At 40.5% G+C, this 23,935-nt stretch overlaps 1 protein-coding gene across 1 annotated transcript in view; it reads left to right on the top strand.

The window, feature by feature from the left end:
* Positions 1–18,915, top strand: part of GOLPH3L (golgi phosphoprotein 3 like) — a 160,518-nt gene extending 141,603 nt beyond the window's left edge. The window contains exon 5 of the mRNA XM_053705483.1: positions 16,838–18,915. Coding sequence (XP_053561458.1) covers positions 16,838–17,265 — 428 coding nt within the window. The 3' untranslated portion in view covers positions 17,266–18,915. The remainder of the gene's footprint in view (positions 1–16,837) is intronic.
* Positions 18,916–23,935: the final 5,020 nt, after the last annotated feature.

Below are 23,935 nucleotides of genomic sequence, written 5' to 3'. Positions count from 1 at the left end.
CGCCGGGTAAGCTTTCCTCCTGCCGAACGGCTAGATGCAGGTAAGTGCCTTTCTGTCTTCTAGGGTGGAGATTTTGCACTTTATCGGATATCCGCAGTGTTTTTGGGACACAATATATCCTTAGTAAGGACATTTTTAAGGCCAGGGTGCAGGCACTTTATATGTATGTGGGAGAGTCATTGACTAGTAATGGTTATGTAGACCTGAAGGTGTTAATCTGTCTTCCACTATGTGGACATGTTAATTCCTTATCGTTATTTAGGTATGTTGGTCTGCTTGACTAGCCCTCATATGCACTTTAGTCAGTCTCTGAGTAGGTCTTAACTGTTTGTAACGTACAAGCAGTTTTCTTTTTAGTATTTTATGCTGTCACTTAAGTATGTCTGCCTTTGTGGAAAGAAGTAACGCTCCGAGAGCGGTATTGATGAGAAAAGTGACAGTGTTAAGATGTCGGATGTTTTTCATTAAAGATACTTAGACACTGTATATCTGAATGCTTTTCAGAAGAAGCGCTCTGTTATTGTGAGAACTCCAACATATTGCACGCCTTATTATTTTTATTCTTTATTTATAAAGCGCCAACAGATTCTGTAGCGCTGCCCATGGGTACAAGGATAGAAGTACAACGGAGAAACAGTACAATAAAAACTTACAATCTAGATGGGTAGGAGGATGGGAAACGGGAGATGGGGACTGCAAAGGTGGCAATGATATTAGTGGGGAGATGGGGGCAACTGTTAGGTAAGTGAAGTTCATTTGTTAATGAGTCGGGTGATAGGCTTCCCTGAACAAAAAGGTCTTTAGGGAACGTTTAAAGGAGGAGAGGTTAGGGGAGAGTCTGACAGCTCGAGGGAGTGCCGAACGAGAGAAGTCCTGTAGTCTAGCATGAGAGGAGGTGATGGTAGAGGATGCAAGGAGCAGGTCATTGTTGGATCTTAGGGGGCGGGCTGGAGTATATTTGTTGATGAGTGAGGACAGGAAGGGTGGGGCAGAATTGGTGAGGGCTTTGTAGGTCAGGGTGAGAATTTTTAATTCTGCTGTGAATGGGGAGCCAGTGAAGGGACTCACAGAGAGGTGCAGCAGAAACGGAGCGTAGAGAGAGGTGGATTAGCCTGGCAGATGCATTTAGGATGGATTGAAGGGGAGAGAGGCGGGAGAGAGGGAGGTCAGTAAGCAAGTTATTGCAGTAGTCAAGTCGGGAAATTACCAGGGAGTGGATAAGCAGTTTAATAGTTTCGTCGTTCAGAAACGGACGAATTTTGGAGATATTGCGTAGATGGTTGCGGGTTGAATGTGGGGAATGAAGGACTGATTTGAGTCAAGTGTGACTCAGGCAGCAGACTTGGGGTGATGGGGAGATAGTGGTGCCGCTAACAGTGATGGAAAAATTAGAAACGGTAGTAGTTAGAGGGGGGGATTAGAAGTAGTTTGGTCTTGGTCATGTTTATTTTTAGGTGGTGAGAGGCCATCCAGGAGGAAATGCCCAGATAAGCAATCACTGATGTGAGAATTGACAGAAGGAGAGAGTGCAGGGGTGGAAAGGTAGATCTGGGTGTCATCAGCATAGAGGTGATAGTTGAAGCCATAGCTGTTGATAAGTTTACCCAGTGAAGAAGTGTAAATAGGGAAGAGTAGAGGACCCAGGACAGAGCCTTGATGTACTCCAACAGACAGAGGCAATGGGGAGGAGGAGCCACCAGTAAAAGAGACAGGATCTGTTAGAGAGATAAGAGTGAATCCAGGAGAGGGCAGTGTCACAGAGCCCAAGAGAGCTGAGAGTCCGTAGGAGAAGGGGATGGTCAACAGTGTCAAAGGCAGCAGAGAGGTCAAGTAAGATGAGTATAGAGTAGTAGCCTTTGTTTCTTTCATGTAATTAGCAAGAGTCCATTAGCTAGTGACGTATGGGATATACATTCCTACCAGGAGGGGCAAAGTTTCCTAAATCTTAAAATTCCTATAAATACACCCCTCACCACACCCTCAATTCAGTTTTACAAACTTTGCCTCCCATGGAGGTGGTGAAGTAAGTTTGTGCTTAAGATTCTTCGTTGATATGCGCTTCGCAACAGGTTGAAGCCCGGTTTTCCTCTCAAAGTGCAGTGAATGTCAGAGGGATGTGAAGAGAGTATTGCCTATTCGAATACAATGGTCTACCTCTAGGGGATCAAATTTCATAGGTTCTCTGTTATCGGTCGTAGAGATTTCTTCTCCTACCTCCCTTTTCAGATCGACGATATACTCTATATACCTTTACCTCTACTGATTCTCGTTTCAGCACTGGTTTGGCTATCTACTACATGTAGAGGAGTGTCCTGGGGTAAGTAAATCTTATTCTTTATGACACTCTGCGCTAATGGTTGGGCACTTTATTTGTAAAGTTCTAAATATATGTCTATAAACTTATATTTGCCTTGATTCAGGGTTTTCAGTATTCCTTTTCTATACAGACGGTCAGTTTCGTTATTAGGATAATGCATTACTTTATTTTTTCTTACCTTGAAAAATTTTCATTTGACCATTTTTTCCCGTGCGCTGTTAGGCTCGCGGGGGCAGAAAATGTTTCTTTTTACGTCATTTTTGTCGCTTACTTTTTTTGGCGCAAAAAATTGTCATTTCTCCAACATTGGTGTGTCCGGTCCACGGTGTCATCCATAACTTGTGGGAATATTCTCTTCCCCAACAGGAAATGGCAAAGAGCACAGCAAAAGCTGTCCATATAGTCCCTCCTTGGCTCCGCCCACCCCAGTCATTCTCTTTGCCGTTGCACAGGCAGCATCTCCACGGAGATGGTGAAGAGTATGTGGTGTTTAGTTGTAGTTTTTTATTCTACTATCAAGAGTTTGTTATTTTAAAATAGTGCTGGTATGTACTATTTACTCTGAAACAGAAAAGGATGAATAGTTCTGTTTGTGAGAGGAGTATGATTTTAGCAGCAGTAACTAAAATCGTTTGCTGTTTCCACATAGGACTGTTGAGATGAGATAACTTCAGTTGGGGGAAACAGTTAGCAGACTTCTCTGCTTAAGGTATGACTAGCCATATTTCTAACAAGACTGTGTAATGCTGGAAGGCTGTCATTTTTCCCCTCATGGGGACCGGTAAGCCATTTTCTTAGTCTCAAACAGAATAAAGGGCTTAATATGGGCTATAAAACTGGTAGACACTTTTATGGGCTAGATCGATGGCTTTATTTGGGCATTTTATACAGCTTGAGGTTGAAATTCACACTTTATAACTTTATTTTCACGGCAGGCACTGGCTTAGACACCTTCCCAGTCAGGAAGGGCCTTCTTGTAGTAGGCAGAGCCTCATTTTCACGCCATTATTGCGCAGTTACTTTTGAGAGCAGGACATGCAGCTGCATGTGTATGGGTCTGGAAGTAGTTGAAAAGATCCCTAGAAGGCTTCATCTGGTATCGTATACCCCCTGGGTTTGGTAAAGTCGCAGCAAAGGCTGTAGCTGGGACTGTAGAGGGGTTAAAACTATAAACGGCTCCGGTTTTAAGGGTTAAAGGTCTGAAATTTGGGGTGCAATGCTTTGAATGCTTTAAGACACACTGGTGAAAATGTGGTTAAAATTGAACAATTCCTTCATAGTTTTTCACATATTCAGTAAAAAAGTGTGCCCTGTTTAAAATTTAAAGAGACAGTAACGGTTTTATTTTAAAACGGTTTTTGTACTTTATTGACAAGTTTAAGCCTGTTTAACATGTCTGTGCCTTCAGATAAACTATGTTCTGTATGTATGGAAGCCAATGTGCCTCCCCCTTCAAAATTGTGTGATAATTGTGCCATAGCGTCCGAACAAAGTAAGGACAGTACTGCCACAGATAGTAAAGTTGCCCAAGATGATTCATCAGATGAAGGGAGTAGACATAGTTCTACATCATCTCCTTCTGTGTCTACACCAGTTTTGCCCACGCAGGAGGCCCCTAGTACTTCTAGCGCGCCAATGCTTGTTACTATGCAACACTTGACGGCAGTAATGGATAACTCCATAGCAAATATTTTATCCAAAATGCCTGCATTTCAGAGAAAGCGCGATTGCTCTGTTTTAAACACTGTAGAGCAGGAGGGCGCTGATGATAATTACTCTGTCATACCCTCACACCAATCTGAAGTGGCCATGAGGGAGGTTTTGTCAGATGGGGAAATTTCTGATTCAGGTAGACTTTCTCAGCAGGCAGAACCTGATGTTGTGACATTTAAATTTAAATTGGAGCATCTCCGAGCACTGCTTAAGGAGGTGCTATCTACTCTGGATGATTGTGACAACCTGGTCATTCCAGAAAAATTGTGCAAGATGGACAAGTTCCTAGAGGTTCCGGTGCACCCAACGCTTTTCCTATACCCAAGCGGGTGGCGGACATAGTGAATAAGGAGTGGGAGAAGCCCGGCATACCTTTTGTCCCCCTCCTATATTTAAGAAATTATTTCCTATGGTCGACCCCAGAAAGGACTTATGGCAGACAGTCCCTAAGGTCGAGGGGGCAGTTTCTACACTAGCTAAGCGCACTACTATTCCTATCGAGGATAATTGTGCTTTCAAAGATCCTATGGATAAAAAATTGGAGGGTTTGCTTAAAAAGATTTTTGTACAGCAAGGTTACCTCCTGCAACCCATTTCGTGCATTATTCCTGTCACTACAGCAGCGTGGTTCTGGTTCGAGGAACTAGAAAAGTCGCTCAGTAGAGAGACTCCGTATGAGGAGGTTATGGACAGAATTCACGCACTTAAATTAGCTAATTCCTTTATTTTAGATGCCGCTTTGCAGTTAGCTAGATTAGCAGCGAAAAATTCAGGGTTTGCAATTGTGGCGCGCGCTCTGGCTAAAGTCTTGGTCAGCGGATGTATCTTCCAAGACAAAATTGCTTAATATCCCTTTCAAGGGTAAAACCCTTTTTGGGCCAGAATTGAAAGAGATTATCTCAGACATCACTGGGGGTAAGGGCCACGCCCTCCCACAAGATAGGCCTTTCAAGGCCAAGAATAAGTCTAATTTTCGTTCCTTTCGCAATTTCAGGAACGGACCGGCCTCCAACTCTGCAGCCTCTAGACAAGAGGGTAATGCTTCACAAACCAAACCAGCTTGAAACCGATGCAAGGCTGGAACAAGGGTAAGCAGGCCAAGAAACCTGCTGCTGCTACCAAAACAGCATGAAGGAGTAGCCCCCGATCCGGGACCGGATCTAGTAGGGGGCAGACTCTCTCTCTTCGCTCAGGCTTGGGCAAGAGATGTTCAGGATCCCTGGGCACTAGAAATAGTTTCTCAGGGTTATCTTCTAGAATTCAAGGAACTACCCCCAAGGGGAAGGTTCCACATGTCTCACTTATCTTCAAACCAAATAAAGAGACAGGCATTCTTACATTGTGTAGAAGACCTGTTAAAAATGGGATACACCCAGTTCCAACCGTGGAACAAGGAATGGGGTTTTACTCAAATCTGTTTGTAATTCCCAAAAAAGAGGGAACTTTCAGACCAATTCTGGATTTAAAGATCCTAAACAAGTTTCTCAGAGTGCCATCGTTCAAAATGGAAACTATTCGAACGATTTTACCTACAATCCAGGAGGGTCAATTTATGACTACCGTGGATCTAAAGGATGCATATCTACATATTCCTATCCACAAAGATCATCATCAGTTCCTAAGGTTCGCCTTTCTGGACAAACATTACCAGTTTGTGGCTCTCCCATTCGGGCTAGCCACTGCTCCAAGGATTTTCACAAACGTACTCGGGTCCCTTCTACCGGTTCTAAGACCAAGGGGCATTGCAGTGGCACCTTACTTGGACGACATTCTGATACAAGAGTCGTCTCTTTCAAAGGCAAAGGCTCACACAGACATCGTTCTGGCCTTTCTCAGATCTCACGGATGGAAAGTGAACATAGAAAAAAGTTCCCTGTCTCCGTCGACAAGAGTTCCTTTCTTAGGGACAATAATAGATTCTTTAGAAATGAAGATTTTCCTGACAGATGTCAGAAAGTCAAAACTTCTAAACGCTTGTCAAGTTCTTCACTCTGTTCCTCGACCTTCCATAGCTCAGTGCATGGAAGTAGTAGGGTTGATGGTTGCAGCAATGGACATAGTTCCTTTTGCGCAAATTCATCTAAGACCATTACAACTGTGCATGCTGAAACAGTGGAATGGGGACTATACAGACTTGTCTCCAGTGATTCAAGTAGATCAGAAGACCAGAGACTCACTCCGTTGGTGGCTAACCCAGGATCACCTGTCCCAGGGAATGAGTTTCCGCAGACCAGAGTGGGTCATCGTCACGACCGACGCCAGTCTAGTGGGCTGGGGCGCGGTCTGGGACTCCCTGAAAGCTCAGGGGCTATGGTCTCGGGAAGAGTCTCTTCTCCCGATAAACATTCTGGAACTCAGAGCGATATTCAATACTCTCAGGGCTTGGCCTCAACTAGCAAAGGCCAGATTCATAAGATTCCAATCAGACAACATGACGACTGTTGCTTACATCAACCATCAGGGGGGAACAAGGAGTTCCCTGGCGATGAGAGAAGTGACCAAAATCATAAAATGGGCGGAGGATCACTCCTGCCACCTATCTGCGATCCACATCCCAGGAGTGGAAAACTGGGAGGCGGATTATCTGAGTCGTCAGACATTCCATCCGGGGGAGTGGGAACTCCATCCGGAGATATTTGCCCAGTTGACTCAATTATGGGGCATTCCAGACATGGATCTAATGGCGTCTCGTCAGAACTTCAAGGTTCCCTGCTACGGGTCCAGATCCAGGGATCCCAAGGCGACTCTAGTGGATGCATTAGTAGCGCCTTGGACCTTCAACCTAGCTTATGTGTTTCCACCGTATCCTCTCATTCCCAGGCTGGTAGCCAGGATCAAGCAGGAGAGGGCCTCGTGATCTTGATAGCTCCTGCGTGGCCACGCAGGACTTGGTATGCAGACCTGGTGAATATGTCATCAGCTCCACCATGGAAGCTACCTTTGAGACAGGATCTTCTAGTACAAGGTCCATTCGAACATCCAAATCTAGTTTCCCTCCAGCTAGCGGCTTGGAAATTGAACGCTTGATTTTATCTAAGCGTGGGTTTTCGGATTCTGTAATAGATACTCTGGTACAAGCCAGAAAACCTGTAACTAGAAAAATTTACCATAAAATATGGAAAAGATATATATGTTGGTGTGAATCCAAGGGATTCTCATGGAGTAAGATCAAAATTCCTAGGATCCTTTCCTTTCTCCAAGAAGGTTTGGATAAGGGATTATCAGCAAGTTCTCTAAAGGGACAGATTTCTGCTTTATCTGTCTTATTACACAAACGACTGGCAGCTGTGCCTGATGTTCAAGCTTTTGTTCAGGCTTTGGTCAGGATCAAGCCTGTTTACAGACCTTTGACTCCTCCCTGGAGTCTGAATTTAGTTCTTTCAGTTCTTCAAGGGGTTCCGTTTGAACCTCTACATTCCATAGATATCAAGATGTTATCTTGGAAAGTTCTGTTTTTGGTTGCTATTTCTTCTGCTAGAAGAGTTTGAGTTATCTGCTTTGCAGTGTAATCCGCCCTATCTGGTGTTCCATTCAGATAAGGTTGTTTTGCGTACTAAACCTGGTTTCCTTCCAAAGGTTGTTTCCAACAAGAATATTAACCAGGAGATAGTTGTGCCTTCTTTGTGTCCGAATCCAGTTTCAAAGAAGGAACGTTTGTTACACAATTTAGATGTAGTTCGTGCTTTAAAGTTTTATTTAGAAGCAACAAAGGATTTCAGACAAACGTCTTCTCTGTTTGTCGTTTATTCTGGCAAGAGGAGAGGTCAAAAAGCTACTGCTACCTCTCTTTCCTTTTGGCTGAAAAGCATCATCCGATTGGCTTACGAGACTGCCGGACGGCAGCCTCCTGAACGCATCACAGCTCACTCTACTAGGGCTGTGGCTTCCACATGGGCCTTCAAGAACGAGGCTTCTGTTGATCAGATATGTAAGGCAGCGACTTGGTCTTCCCTGCACACTTTTGCCAAATTCTACAAATTTGATACTTTTGCTTCCTCGGAGGCTATTTTTGGGAGAAAGGTTTTGCAAGCCGTGGTGCCTTCTGTTTAGGTAACCTGATTGGCTCCCTCCCTTCATCCGTGTCCTAAAGCTTTGGTATTGGTTCCCACAAGTTATGGATGACGCCGTGGACCGGACACACCAATGTTGGAGAAAACAGAATTTATGCTTACCTGATAAATTACTTTCTCCAATGGTGTGTCCGGTCCACGGCCCGCCCTGGTTTTTTAATCAGGTTTGATGAATTTCTTTCTTTAACTACAGTTACCACGGCACCCTATAGTTTCTCCTGTTTTTTTTCTCTCCTGTCCGTTGGTCGAATGACTGGGGTGGGCGGAGCCTAGGAGGGACTATATGGACAGCTTTTGCTGTGCTCTTTGCCATTTCCTGTTGGGGAAGAGAATATTCCCACAAGTTATGGATGACGCCGTGGACCGGACACACCGTTGGAGAAAGTAATTTATCAGGTAAGCATAAATTCTGTTTTCCGGTGACGTTTCACCGGAAGTTGTTTCTGTTACGCATGCGTATTCAGACATTTTTTTGCGCCAAAAAAATGTGGGCGTATCTTTTACTCACTTTATTTAAACATTTTTTTATCATGACTTCTGGTTTCCAGAAGCTTATTATTTTGGCATTCTTTCCCATTCCTGAAACTGTCTTTTAAGGAATTTGATAATTTTGCTTTATATGTTTTTTCTTTTCATTACATATTGCAAGATGTCTCATCCTGACCCCGGATCTAAATCCTCTAATGAACAGACGCTGCCTGATGCTGGACCTACGAAAGTTAAGTGTATATGTTGTAAACTTGTGGTATCTGTTCCCCCAGCTGTGGTTTGTGAAAGCTGTCATGATAAACTTTCCAAAGCGGATTCTGTTTCTATTAGTAATAATCCTTTACCTGTTGTTGTTCCTTCAACATCTGTTGTTCAGGATGTTCCTGTTAATGTTAAAGAATTTGTTTCTAATTCTATTAAGAAGGCTCTGTCTGTTATTCCTCCTTCCAATAAACGTAAAAGGTCTTTCAAAACTTCTAATTTTTCTGATGAATTTTTAGGTGACCACCATCATTCTGACTTATCTGTTTCTGATGAGGTTTTTTCCGGTTCGGAAGATTCTACTATAGATATTGATTCTGATAAATCTTCATATTTATTTAAAATGGAGTTTATTCGTTCATTGCTTAAAGAAGTTTTGATTGCTCTAGATATGGAGGAGTCTAGTCCTCTTGATTCTAGAACTACTAAACGTTTAAATTCGGTTTATAAACCTCATGTGTTAATTCCGGAAGTTTTTCCCGTTCCTGATGCTATCTCAGATGTGATTGCTAGGGAATGGGATAGTCTGGGTACTTCATTTACTCCTTCTCCAAGGTTTAAGAAATTGTACCCTGTGCCATCTGATAGACTGGAATTTTGGGATAAAATCCCTAAAGTCGATGGGGCTATCTCTACTCTTGCCAAACGTACTGCTATTCCTACGGCAGATAGCACTTCGTTTAAAGATCCTTTAGATAGGAAAATTTAATCTTTTTTGAGAAAAGCTTATTTATGTTCAGGTAATCTACTTAGACCTGCTATCTCTTTGGCTGATGTTGCTGCGGCTTCAACTTTTTGGTTGGAGACTTTAGCGCAACAAGTAACAGATCATAACACTTATAGCATTGTTAAACTTCTTCAACACGCTAATAATTTTGTCTGTGATGCCATTTTTGATATCATTAGAGTTGATGTCCGGTATATGTCTTTAGCTATTTTAGCTAGACGAGCTTTATGGCTTAAATCCTGGAATGTAGATATGAGTTCTAAATCAACTTTGCTTTCTCTCTCTTTCCAAGGTAATAAATTGTTTGGTTCTCAGTTGGATTCTATAATTTCAACTGTTACTGGTGGAAAGGGTGCCTTTTTGCCTCAGGGTAAAAAATCTAAAGGTAATTACAGGGCTGCTAATCGTTTTCGTTCCTTTCGTCAGAAGGAGCAGAAGCCCGATCCTTCCCCTAAAGGAACGGTTTCCGGTTGGAAACCTAATCCAATCAGGAATAAATCTAAGCCTTCCAGAAAGTCAAAACCAGCCCCTAAATCCACATGAAGGTGCGGCCCTCATTCCAGCACATCTGGTAGGGAGCAGGTTGCGATTTTTCAAAGATGTTTGGATCAATTCGGTTCACAATCTTTGGATTCAAAACCTTGTTTCACAAGGGTACAGAATAGGTTTCAAAGTAAGACCGCCTGTGAGAAGATTCTTTCTCTCACGCGTTCCAGTCAATCCAGTAAAAGCTCAGGCGTTTCTGAAATGTGTTTCAGACCTAGAGTTAGCTGGGGTAATTATACCAGTTCCAGTTCTGGAACAGGGTCTGGGGTTTTATTCAAATCTATTCATCGTACCAAAGAAAGAGAATTCTTTCAGACCGGTTCTGGATCTAAAAATATTGAATCGTTATGTAAGGATACCAACATTCAAGATGGTAACTATAAGAACTATTCTGCCTTTTGTTCAGCAAGGGCATTATATGTCTACAATAGATTTACAGGATGCATACCTGCATATTCCAATTCATCCAGATCACTTTCAGTTCCTGAGATTCTCTTTTCTAGACAAGCATTACCAATTTGTTGCTCTTCCATTTGGTCTAGCAACAGCGCCAAGAATCTTTTCGAAGGTTCTCGGTGCCCTTCTCTCTGTAATCAGAGAACAGGTTATTGCGGTATTTCCTTATTTGGACGACATCTTGGTACTTGCTCAGTCTTCACATTCTGCAGAATCTCATACGAATCAACTTGTGTTGTTTCTTCAAAGACATGGTTGGAGGATCAATTTACCAAAGAGTTCCTTGATTCCTCAGACAAGAGTAACCTTTTTAGGTTTCCAAATAGATTCAGTGTCCATGACTTTGTCTCTGACAGAAAAGAGACGTCTGAAATTGGTTTCAGCCTGTCGAAACCTTCAGTCTCAATTGTTCCCTTCGGTAGCATTATGCATGGAGATTTTAGGTCTCATGACTGCTGCATCGGACGCGATCCCTTTTGCTCATTTTCACACGAGACCACTCCAGCTTTGTATGCTGAACCAGTGGTGCAGGGATTATACAAGGATATCACAAATAATATCCTTAAATCCCAATGTTCGATCATCTCTAACGTGGTGGATGAATCACCATGGTTTAATTCAAGGGGCCTCTTTCGTTCGTCCAACCTGGACTGTGATCTCAACAGATGCGAGTCTATCAGGTTGGGGAGCGGTTTGGGGATCTCTGACAGCGCAAGGGGTTTGGAAATCTCAGGAGGTGAGATTACCAATCAATATTTTGGAACTCCGTGCGATTTTCAGAGCTCTTCAGTACTGGCCTCTTCTGAAGAGAGAATCATTTGTTTGTTTTCAAACAGACAATGTCACGACCGTGGCATATGTCAATCATCAAGGGGGGACTCACAGTCCTCAAGCTATGAAAGAAGTATCTCGGATTCTTGTATGGGCGGAATCCAGCTCCTGTCTAATTTCTGCGGTTCACATCCCAGGTGTAGACAATTGGGAAGCGGATTATCTCAGTCGCCAGACGTTACATCCGGGCGAATGGTCTCTTCATCCAGAGGTTTTTCTCCAGATTGTTCAAATCTGGGGACTTCCAGAAATAGATCTGATGGCCTCTCATCTAAACAAGAAACTTCCCAGGTATCTGTCCAGATCCCGGGACCCTCAGGCGGAAGCAGTGGATGCGTTGTCAATTCCTTGGAATTATCATCCTGCTTATATCTTTCCGCCTCTAGTTCTTCTTCCGAAAGTAATCTCCAAAATTCTATTGGAGCGCTCTTTTGTACTGCTGGTGGCTCCAGCATGGCCTCACAGGTTTTGGTTTGCGGATCTCGTTCGGATGGCCAGTTGCCAGCCTTGGACACTTCCATTAAGGCCAGACCTTCTATCTCAAGGCCCTTTTTTCCATCAGGATCTCAAATTATTAAATTTGAAGGTATGGAGATTGAACGCTTAATTCTTAGTCATAGAGGTTTCTCTGACTCAGTGATTAATACTATGTTACAGGCTCGGAAATCTGTCTCTAGAAAGATTTATTATCGAGTTTGGAAGACTTACATCTCTTGGTGTTCTTCTCATAAATTCTCCTGGCATTTTTTCAGAATTCCTAGAATTTTACAATTTCTTCAGGATGGTTTGGATAAAGGTTTGTCTGCAAGTTCTTTGAAAGGACAAATATCTGCTCTTTCTGTTCTTTTTCACAGAAAGATTGCTAATCTTCCTGATATTCATTGTTTTGTACAGGCTTTGGTCCGTATCAAACCGGTTATTAAGCCAATCTCTCCTCCTTGGAGTCTTAATTTGGTTTTGACAGCTTTACAGGCTCCTCCGTTTGAGCCTATGCATTCTCTGGACATTAAATTACTTTCTTGGAAAGTATTGTTCCTTTTGGCTATCTCTTCTGCTAGAAGAGTTTCTGAGTTATCTGCTCTTTCTTGTGAATCTCCTTTTCTGATTTTTCATTAGGATAAGGCGGTGTTGCGGACTTCTTTTCAATTTTTACCTAAGGTTGTGAATTCTATCAACATTAGTAGAGAAATTGTTGTCCCTTCATTATGTCCTAATCCTAAGAATTCTAAAGAAAGATAGTTACATTCTTTGGATGTAGTTAGAGCTTTGAAATATTATGTTGAAGCTACTAAAGATTTTAGAAAGACTTCTAGTCTATTTGTTGTTTTTTCTGGTCCCAAGAAAGGTCAGAAGGCTTCTGCCATTTCTTTGGCATCTTGGTTAAAGTCTTTGATTCATCATGCTTATGTGGAGTCGGGTAAGTCCCCGCCTCAAAGAATTACGGCTCATTCTACTAGGTCAGTTTCTACTTCCTGGGCCTTTAGGAATGAAGCTTCTGTTGATCAGATTTGCAAAGCGGCCACTTGGTCTTCTTTGCATACATTTACTAAATTCTACCATTTTGATGTGTTTTCTTCTTCTGAAGCAGTTTTTGGTAGAAAAGTACTTCAGGCAGCTGTTTCTGTTTGATTCGTCTGCTTATAATTTCAGTTTTTTTCATTATAAAGATTAAAACTTTTTGATTTGGTTTGTGGATTATTTTCAGCGGAATTGGCTGTCTTTATTTTATCCCTCCCTCTCTAGTGACTCTTGCGTGGAAGTTCCACATCTTGGGTATCTGCTATCCCATACGTCACTAGCTCATGGACTCTTGCTAATTACATGAAAGAAAACATAATTTATGTAAGAACTTACCTGATAAATTCATTTCTTTCATATTAGCAAGAGTCCATGAGACCCACCCTTTTTTGTGGTGGTTATGATTTTTTTGTATAAAGCACAATTATTCCAATTCCTTATTTTTTGATGCTTTCGCACCTTTCTTATCACCCCACTTGCTTGGCTATTCGTTAAACTGAATTGTGGGTGTGGTGAGGGGTGTATTTATAGGCATTTTAATGTTTGGGAAACTTTGCCCCTCCTGGTAGGAATGTATATCCCATACGTCACTAGCTCATGGACTCTTGCTAATATGAAAGAAATTAATTTATCAGGTAAGTTCTTACATAAATTATGTTTTTTAGCAGTAAGGAGATTGTTGGTAACCTTGGTGAGGGCAGTCTGTTGAGTGTTGGGGACAGAAGCCAGATTGCAGCGGGTCGAGCAGTGAGTTGGCGGACAGGAAGTGGGTTAGGACCATCAAAAACTAGTTTTTCAAGTATTTTTGAAGCTAGCGGGAGCAGTGATATGGGGCGGTAGTTTGCAGGAGAGTTAGGGTCAAGGGAGGGTTTTTTGAGGATGGGAGTGACCTTTGCATGTTTATAGGAGGCAGGGAATGAGCCGGTAGAAAGGGATAGATTGAATATGGGGGTAAGAGCCGGAGTCGGGGTGGGAGACACAGAAGGTATTAGATGCGACGGAATAGGGTCAAGTGGGCAGGTAGTGAGGTGTGAGGAAGACAATATGGAAGCCACTTCACTCTCAGTGGTTGGGAGGATGCAGAGAACGGCAGAGGTGGTGACGGAGTGAAGTTGGGAGATTGCACGCTTGTGTTGGTATGTTTCTTCGAGAAGAGAGTTGAAAATGGAGAAGTCTTTTTTAGGGTTTGAGGAGTGAGTGGATATAAGAGAAGTGAAGTAGGTTTGCTAAGCTAAGTGAAGGGCAGAGGTGTAAGAGTAAAGGATTAACTTATAGTGCATGAAATCAGGTTCAGAGCGGGATTTTCTCCAGGCACGTTCAGCAGTGCGGGAACATTTTTGTAGGTTGTGTATTTACTGTGAGTGCCAGGGCTGGAACTGATGAAGTGGGACTTTGTGAAGTTGAGGCGGAGCGAGAGTGTCAAGTGCAGAGAAGAGAGTATTGTTGTAGTGGGTTATGGCAAGAGCAGGATATCGTTGAAGTGTGGGGGAGGCGTATTTGAATAAGGTTGGGGAGGGTCAACAGTGTGCAGATTTCTACAGGTGCGGGGGCGAGGTGGAAGTAGGTTTAGCCTGTATATTAAGATTTAAGGTGAGCGGATGGTGGTCTGAGATGGGAAATGGGCGACAGTCAACATCTGGGAGAGAGCAGAGAGAATACCAGATCAATAGTGTCCATCGCGGTGGGTAGGGAATTGGGTGGATTGTGAAATGCCGAAGGAGTTCCTGAGTGAGAAAAGATTAGAGGCAGCAGGGGCAGATCGGATTGTCAATGGGGATGTTGAAGTCCCCCAGAATTAGAGTAGGTGTATTTGTAGAGAGAAAGTAAGGAAGCCAGGCAGCATAGTTATAGGACACCACCTCCTTCTTATAGGTGGCGTCCTATAACTTTGTTTGTTTTATAGGACGCCGCCTCCTTCTTTTAATGGAGATCGAAGCGGCGCTGTTTTCTTGCCTCCTTAGCCGTTTCAGAATGGAGAGGCGATGCAGGCTGTGGATTGAGTCAGCTTTGTCATTTGCAACTACTTTGAAGGGCAAATAGCGAAAATTAAGCTTCATATTTTAAAATTAACATCGCATTTATTTAAGAAAACAGTTTTAAAGACTATCATTTTTGTCTACTCAGAGCAGTGCTTATACTATTAGTGAAGGGCAATTATTATTGAGTAAGTCATTAATAACTATAATACCTAATAGAGCAATGGGCTAATGAACTATATGTTGGTAGAACATATGCGCCTGGCGGATGTGCCAGATGTGCAATCTTTTTGTTGAACACAGACCTGATTCTGAGCAAGGTCTAAGTCATTGCTCCTTCTTGGAGTCTTAACCTTGTCATTAGATTTTTGTAGCAGATTCAGTTTGAGACACTGCATTTCATAGATATTTAGTTGTCATCTTGGAAGGTTTTGTTTTTATGGCTATTTCTTCTGCTCGGAGAGTCTCGGAACTCTCGGCTTGGCAATGTGATTTACCTTACCTTATCTTTCATGACGATAAGGCGGTTATTCGTTCTTAGTTTGGTTTCCTTCCTAAAGTAGTTTTGGATGGAAATATTAATCAGGAAATTGTTTTCCTTCTCTGTCCTAATCCTTCTAATAAGGAACGTTTTTTTCAGAACTTGGATGTTGTGCATGCTTTGAGATTCTACACACAGGCGACTAAGGATTTTCACAAGTCTTCTGCTCTGTTTTTTTGTTTCTCTGGGGAAAAGAAAAGGTCAGAAAGCTACTGCTACTACTTTTTCTCTCTGGTTTGGAAGTATAATTCGTTTGGCCTATGAGACAGCCTCCTGAGAGTATTACAGCTCATTCCACTAGGGCTGTCTCTTCTTCTTGGGCTTTCAAAAATGAAGCTTCTGCGGAGCAGATTTACAAGGCTGCAACTTGGTCTTCTCTGCATATTTTTTCCAAATGTTATACTTTTGCCTCGACTGAGGCCTCTTTTGGGAGAAAGGTTCTTCAAGCGGTGGTACCTTCTGTTTCGGTTACCTATCTTGACCCTCCATAATCATCTGTGTCCTCTAGCTTGGGTATTGGTTCCCAACAGTAATTGATGATGCCACGGACTCACCATATCTTAGGAAAGAAAACAAAATTTATGCTAACCTGAGTCCATGGCCCCGCCCTTTATTTTACGACAGTAATTTTTAACTAAAACCTCAGGCACCTCTACACCTTGTGTTACTCCTTTTTTCTCCATTTACCTTGGGTCGAATAAATGGGGTTTGTGGGAAGGGGAGTGATACTTAAAGGGCCACTAAACCCAAAATCTTTCTTTCATGATTCAGATAGAGAATAGAAATTTAAACAACAATCCAATTTACTTCCATTATTTATTTTTCTTCATTTTTTAAATATCCTTAGTTGAAGAAAAAGCAATGCACATGGTGAGCCAATCACACGAGGCTTCTATGTGCAGCAACCAATCAGCAGCTAGTGAGCATATCTAGATATGCTTTTCATCAAAGAATAACAAGAGAATAAAACAAGTTAGATAATATAAGTAAATTAGAAAGATGTTTAAAATTGTATTCTCTTTCTAAATCATAAAAGAAAAAATGTGGGTGGCATGTCCCTTTAACAGCTTGGCTGTGGTGCTCTTTGCCTCCTCCTGCTGGCCAGGAGTGATATTCCCAACAGTACATGATGATGCTGTGGACTCGCCATATCCGGAAATAAATTTATCAGGTAAGCATAAATTTTGTTTTTAGGCATGTAGTGCTTAACAAGATATTCACTATTTGAAAATAATAGTTTAAAGGACTAGGGTTCTAAAATTCTTACTCAGACATTTGTTCATAAACAAGATTCATTATATTTTGATAAATGTGAATCCAATTCAAATTGCCATTATTATCTTCAAACTAAGAGTTATTGGAAAGCATTATCAACTGTTTCTATATTCCCAGGTGAAACTTGGAACCCGTTCAAGCTACAATACCAGCTGCGTAATGTGAGGGAACGTATCGCCAAGAGTCTGGTAGAGAAGGGAATCTTGACCACCGAGAAGCAGAACTTCCTACTTTTTGACATGACCACCCACCCAGTTACAAATACTACAGAGAAACAACGATTGGTAAAGAAGCTACAGGAAAGCTTGCTGGAAAAGTGGGTTAATGATCCCCATCGTATGGATAAACGAACTCTGGCCCTGCTGGTTCTGGCACATTCTTCTGATGTACTGGAGAATGCCTTCTCCACTCTATCAGATGAAAAATATGACATTGCCATGAACAGATCCAAAGACCTTCTGGATCTGGAGCCTGATGTAGAAGGGAGCAAGCCAAAAGCCACAGAGATGATCTGGGCTGTTCTGTCTGCATTCAACAAATCTTAAAAGGCTGGGATAAATAGAAATCCTGGGGACTAGAATGAAATCCAAATCTGAAAATTAATTGGTGGTGTGAGTAGAGGAAGGAGATCAATAACTGTGCTGTAGAGTAGACTTTCTAACTTACAACCCACCAACCCACAGCCTCTGCTTAAAGACCTTTCAGGAATATCCAGTGTGCTGGTAAAGCAATTTAAAGTGAACTCACTGCTATATTTCAGAAAAATCCAATATGTCACCTCTGATCGTTTTAGCTGATTATGGGAAATATAGTTATAGAACCTTCCTTAAATGAAATCAAGCATGCTGCGACCAGATTTGGGCTGGATTTTTCAATGCAGTTCTTAGGAATGTGACACTTTGTAAAGTACAGTAGTGAACAGTAAAAACAATGGTTTACACAAATCATGAAACTTGCATTCTCCAAGAACGATCTGTTGTTTCCACGTATTAGGAGATCCTCAAAATTAATATTTATTGGAAGAAATGTTCATTCTGTATTCTTCTTGATTGCAGAATGAATGTTATCTTCATTTTGCACAATAAAAGATGTAGCTTAGCTAGCTCATTTGCTGTTTTTCTTTTCTTTTTTTTTTTTTTTTTGTGATTTTAGTTGGAATGTTTGTCCTATATTGAAAATAGTGCAGTATATTTTAGTAAAACCTGAATGCAGTGTAGGACATAAATGGCAATCTGTTTACAAGCAGTTGACCTTCATCTAGACCAGTGATTATTAATGACCTTTCTTTGTTTTTTTTGGAACTGAAGGATGTTACGTATCAGTTTCATTACCCCAGGCACCGTTTTATACAAAAACATTTGCTCTGTTCCCTTATTAAACCAGGTGGACACCTGTACATTTTTATTTTATTTATTTTCCCATAAATATTTTTTTTCCGTGGATTGAATGATCATTCAAAATAGTTTAGAAAATGCTAGATGTGCAGTACATTTGATCTCTCACTGTCGTACATGAAAATGTTTGAAGCCTATGTATGTGTGTACTTTTCCATACTTCAGTTTGTGTATACATATTGCGTGCATATACATGATTAGTAACGCCCACACCTGAGAATTCAGTTGTATATACAAATGCACTCATGGCCTTCTACGTTGGGGGCTACACTTCTGACCTGACAAGGCAGGACCCATCTGTATGGAGCCTGAAATCATTTTGAAAGCCATATGTAGAACTTGTGCATGTAATGAACTGTAGAAAAACTGCATATTCAAATTTACTCATCCAGTGCTGGATTGGACCTCCCTCACAATGCCTTGCTTATTAACTCTGGAGTGGGACTGGTTTCATATTTTGTTTTTAGATGTTTTGGGGAAAAAATTATTGAATGAAGCCTTCTTTTCAAACCATTGTATCACTGTTGATTATATATATTTTTTTTTTCTTCTTCATTGTGTATTCCTATTTTACTCTGATTTATAATATTACAGAATTATTGAACACCAACTGTATATTTTCTTTTAATAAACCTTTTATAGGTCTAAAAAATAAAATAAAAAAATCACTGTATAGGCTTATTAAACACGTTTGCATAACATACTTTACAAAGTATATTGTAGGACCAAAGTGAACTGAAATCAGATATATTTAATGTATTTGATGCATCTTTCAAATAAAATTCTGTATAGTATTTTAAATTGCGTTTATCGTTTGTTTGTTTTTAAATTACTGAACTTTTGATTTAGGTCTATAAATCCTATTTATATACGTTTAATTATCTAAAACAATGTTGTTTTTTGATTGTATAAACAGAAGATAAAGAAGATTATATGCTGTAAGTATAGATATTGTTTGAAATAAAACAAACATTCAAAAAGCAAAACAAAAATGAAAGTCAAATAAAGGTAGTGCCAAAACCTAAAGAATTTTTATGAAGAAAAGGAAGAAAGAATGTCTAGCTACATAAAGAAGACTTATGCAATGAGTATTCCTGTGGTATTATAGAGGGAGTAATATTTGTTGAGACAACAAATGTCTCAAATGACACCAAAGTACACTATCAAGTCCTGTTACGTCAGAATTGGCCTTTTTTCCCAGATACAAATTATGTTAAGGATTTGATCCTGTTTGCGGATGTAATGTATAAACAATCTTTCCTAGGGATAAAACATAATCTACTTCGTGTAGTCATTAAGTTGTAAGTTGGGGTCTGTGTATTTTTTCCAGAGCCTGTGGATCAACCTTTTGGCACAATTAATCAAACATTGAAAAAGTTGTTTCGATAGAAACAGCTTACAGTCGGAGATTAGTTCAAAAGTATAAGTGAAGGTCCTAGTGGGATATCCACTACCAATGCTGTATTAATACATTTTTTAAATTAAAGAGATAGGAAAGTCAAAATTAAACTTGCATGATTCTGATAGAGCATGCAATTGTAAGACAATTTTAAATTCACTTCTATTTTTAAATGTGCTTTGTTCTTTTGGTACCCATTGTTGAAAAAGAATATGCACATATCCTACACTAGTAGGAACCTAGCTGCTGATTGGTACCTGCACACATTTCTCTCTTGTGATTGACTAGATGTATTCAGCTGCTGCAGTAGTGCAATGCTGTTTCTTCAGCAAAGGATAACAAATTGGAAAGTTGTTTAAAATTGTATGTTCTTTCCAAATCATGAATGAAAATTTTTGAGTTTCCCTTCCCTTTAAGTTCCAGTATGATTTAAACTGGTGGTAAATTCTAGTGTTTCAAAACAAATTACAGGATACTATGAACATGGTACCTCTCCCCACAAAGACCACAAAACATATTCCTATCCACATCCAATAGCTGTTGGAGGCAATGAGGAGAGAGTCACTCTCTTATCTGGTAATCCTGCCATTATATTAAAGTGAGGGTAAATGCTAGCGTTTCAAAAATGCTAGGATTTACCATCACTAAAAATAAAGGCGACCTTAATTCATCAGTTTAAAAAAACCTGATGAATAGGTACCCTGATTGCTTTCCTAAGACATGGAGAGTCCACAACATCATTCCAGTTACTAGTGGGATAGTCACTCCTTGGTGTCTGAAGATATTTATTCCTTTTATGGGTATTTTTCCATGCAAGCAAGGATTGGGGTTTAGCTGTGTCCACGTCAATCTCTTGAGTAAGGGTAGTGGTGGCTTTTAGCAGTTAGAAGGCAGTGAGGTTGTCTTTGCCTTGCTTCTAACATTGTTGCTACCCCTGTTATAGAAAGCCAGAGTTGGTTACTCTGTTCTTTCTTTTTCTACAGGTCTCTGATAGGAGTATGTGTCCTTTCACACCTTGTAAGTTGTTTTCCTGCCCAACAGCTTGATATGTATAGTGCTTTTGTCTTCCAGGTATTGGAGACTTGCACTTTTCCAGGAGTTTTTCCTCTGCATTCTTATAAATTTGGGACTTATTCAATCCTTTGTCAATGATTTATTGGGGCAGTGTACAGGCACTATCGGTATGTAAGGGAGACAAAGGGGTTAATTCTTCCCCTGTTATCGGATGTTTCCTCTGGCTGAAGGGTTTTCTTATTTTTTTTATTGAGATGCTAAGGACTAAGTGTTTTTAATGCGTTTTCCTTCCTAAGATAGGAAGAGTCCACGGCTTCATTCCTTACTGTTGGGAAATACCACACCTGACCACCAGGAGGAGGCAAAGACACCCCAGCCAAAGGTTTAAATATCCCTCCCACTTCCTCATTACCCATTCATTCTTTGCCTTTCATCACGTTAGGAGGTGGCAGAGAAGTGTCAGAAGATTCGGAGAGTCCTGAAAAAAGGGTATCTGCCCTTCAAGATGGGACTGAAGTTTTAAGTAGTTATGTCAACCTCTCAGTGATAGTATTGATAAAAGTTAGAGTCTTGAGATGCAGGGAAAGTTTTTCTGCGAAACCATCCAGACTACTGCTAACAGCTCCTAAGCAATCAGTGTTGACGAGTTTCACTGCCTGCTTTTTTCTTCACTCAAGTCTGTCAGGAGCGATGCTATAGACTGTCACACTTGAGAGGCTGTGTTCTGTTCCACAGCATGGACCCTGGAGGTAAGATTGTTTAAATTTTTACACATAAAACGCTATAACAGGGTCAGAGTGTGGCTACCTTATACCTTGATAGGATTCAGGGTTAATATCCTCTGAAGGGGGTTTATTGAACAGCAGAGTAAGAAAGAGAGCAGCGCGGCTCCAATGTGGTCTCCAGGAACAGCGGTGAACCCAAACTGAACACAGATTGAGCACAGGGACTTCGTAAACGGCTGGAGTTGAAGAGGTGCTCACCGAAGAAAGGAAAGTCAATCCGGTAAATCCGGTAGTTTGTGTGCAGCGACTGAAAATATGGAATATAGCTCCGTTTTTGTTTTCATATACCAAGTGTGCCGCCTCCTTCTTTCTTTGGGTTTATTGAACAGTTGGGGTTAATTAATCAGTGTATTAATTATTTGCATGTTGCTTTGTGTGATTTTTTCCTGCGCTGATAGACTGTGTTTTTACCTGGAACAAACAGGTTTCATTGTTAGATATAAAACTCTCTTTTTTTTATTGATTGTCTGGTCAATGTGGGAAATAAGTTCACCTTTATAAAATTTTCCCAAAAAACGTTAGAAATTGATAAGTGCAAAGTTAAGGTGGCGCAGTAAAAACTGCTAATTTTCCCCAATTCTTAATATCCAATTGAAAATACATAAGTATTATGTACTCAATAGGGAAAAAATTAGATGTTCATATTTAAGCAAATATATAAAACATTTATTGGTGAATATACAATATCCGTATATGTATTGTCTCTAATAACATTATCCAAAAAATAAAACCTATGAGTAAAATATTGCTTTAAAACTAATCTAGACACCTTTGTCTCTCAGTGCGATACAAATAGTAACATATAAAATACATATGTTAGACTGCAATATATATTTTAGCAGGCTAAACATAAATTCCTAATTTCTAAAATATATTCTAAAACCATCGATCAAAAATCTTGAACAACAATATCTTGGTAACACTTTATAATATTTTTTATATGTATTTTATATGTTACTATTTGTATCGCACTGCGAGACACCGGTGTCTAGATTAGTTTTAAAGCAATATTTTACTCATAGTTTTTATTTTTTGGATAATGCTATTAGAGACATTACATATACGGATATTGTATATTCACCAATAAATGTTTTATATATTTGATTAAATATGAATGTCTAATTTTCAGTAAGGAGTACATAATACTTATATATTTTCAATTGGATATTAAGAATTGGGGAAAATTAGCAGGTTTCACTGTTACGTTTCACTTTCGTTTTTGAAAGTGTTGAACAGCTCCTATTAATTGCTGTACTTGTAATAACTCTATGTCCACTTCCTCCATTCTGGCTGAGACTTGAACCTGAGGAGAGCGTTTCCTCTGTTAACTGTCTGGGTCTAGGAGGTGGTGAGTGCCCCAGCCATTGGGAGTATGAAGGTGCAGTTTTCTATTAAAAAATGTTTTTATTTTTGTCCTTCTCTGGGTATAACCTAAGCTATGGAGGACTCTGACATGTTAGAAGGTACTTCTGTACTAAATCATACCTGTTTATATTCAGAGGAGGCTGTGGTTTTCCCGCCCACTCAGTTATGTTCCACATGCCTTAACACTATTATAAAGTCTAAGAAGGGAGACAAGCCTGCTAAGGCTCTTAGTCTCTCTGAGCCGTCTACCTCTCAGGACTCAGCGTCCCGTGAGATTACTACCCTTGCTACATTATCTACTCCACATTCAGTTCCCCATAGCACATCTAATCCTCCATCCGGAGGGGGCCTTCTTCCTGTGGACTTTGCCGCGCAGTTACAAACGGCGGTGTCTGCGTCCCTCGCTCTAACAAACGCAAGAGAAACGTTAAACATAGCTCTCCTGACCCGGAGTCATCTAAATATTTATCGGATTTAGCTATTATGTCCCAGTTATCCAATGATGATTTAACCTCTGTAGCGTCAGAGGGTGAACTTTCTGGGTCGGAGTCCTTAGCGTCTAAGACTCCTGCTGCGGAGGAACCCTTTAGATTTAAAATTGAGCACTTTCGTTTTTTATTAAAGGAGGTTTTGTCTACGTTAGAGGTTCCAGAGGCCGCACTGCCTGAAGAACCTATGGTACCTAAATTAGACGAAGTTTATGAAGACAGGAAAGTTCCTTTGACTTTTCCTGTGCCGGTTAAGATGACGAACATTATTAAAGGGACCCTAAACACCTGCTGGAAATGCTTTAAACTAACTTTTACTGATAATCCAAAATAAACTGATTGTAATGTTGTATGCAGTCTTTATCTTACTGCATTCTATTATATATAAAAGCTTTACAATTTAAACATTTATCTGCAGCATTATATGTGCTATGCAAGCTGCCATCTTGTAACGTGCGTTCCACAACACTGGGTCACTTGTCTCAGATATGAAGATTTTTTCTACAAGGCTGTTTGATGCTGAAACTAGAATATCGGAGATTGAGGACACTACGTTTAAATCGGAACAAATAATCCAACGACATAACAGTAAACTAAACTACCTTAATGATAAAATTGAGGATCTAGAAGATAGATTGCGCCGTATTAACTTGAGAGTTATTGGCTTACCAGAAATCTCTATCTATCAAGATCTAATTTATTTTGCTGCTACAACACTTCCACAATTACTTGGAATACAAAAGCAGAATATTCAGGTAGAAAGGGCACAC

This window comes from Bombina bombina, chromosome 1 (assembly GCF_027579735.1).
Source record: "Bombina bombina isolate aBomBom1 chromosome 1, aBomBom1.pri, whole genome shotgun sequence".
NCBI classification, from domain to species: domain Eukaryota; kingdom Metazoa; phylum Chordata; class Amphibia; order Anura; family Bombinatoridae; genus Bombina; species Bombina bombina.
Note: the sequence above shows the minus strand (reverse complement) of the source record. Positions and strands in the feature narration are given on the sequence as shown.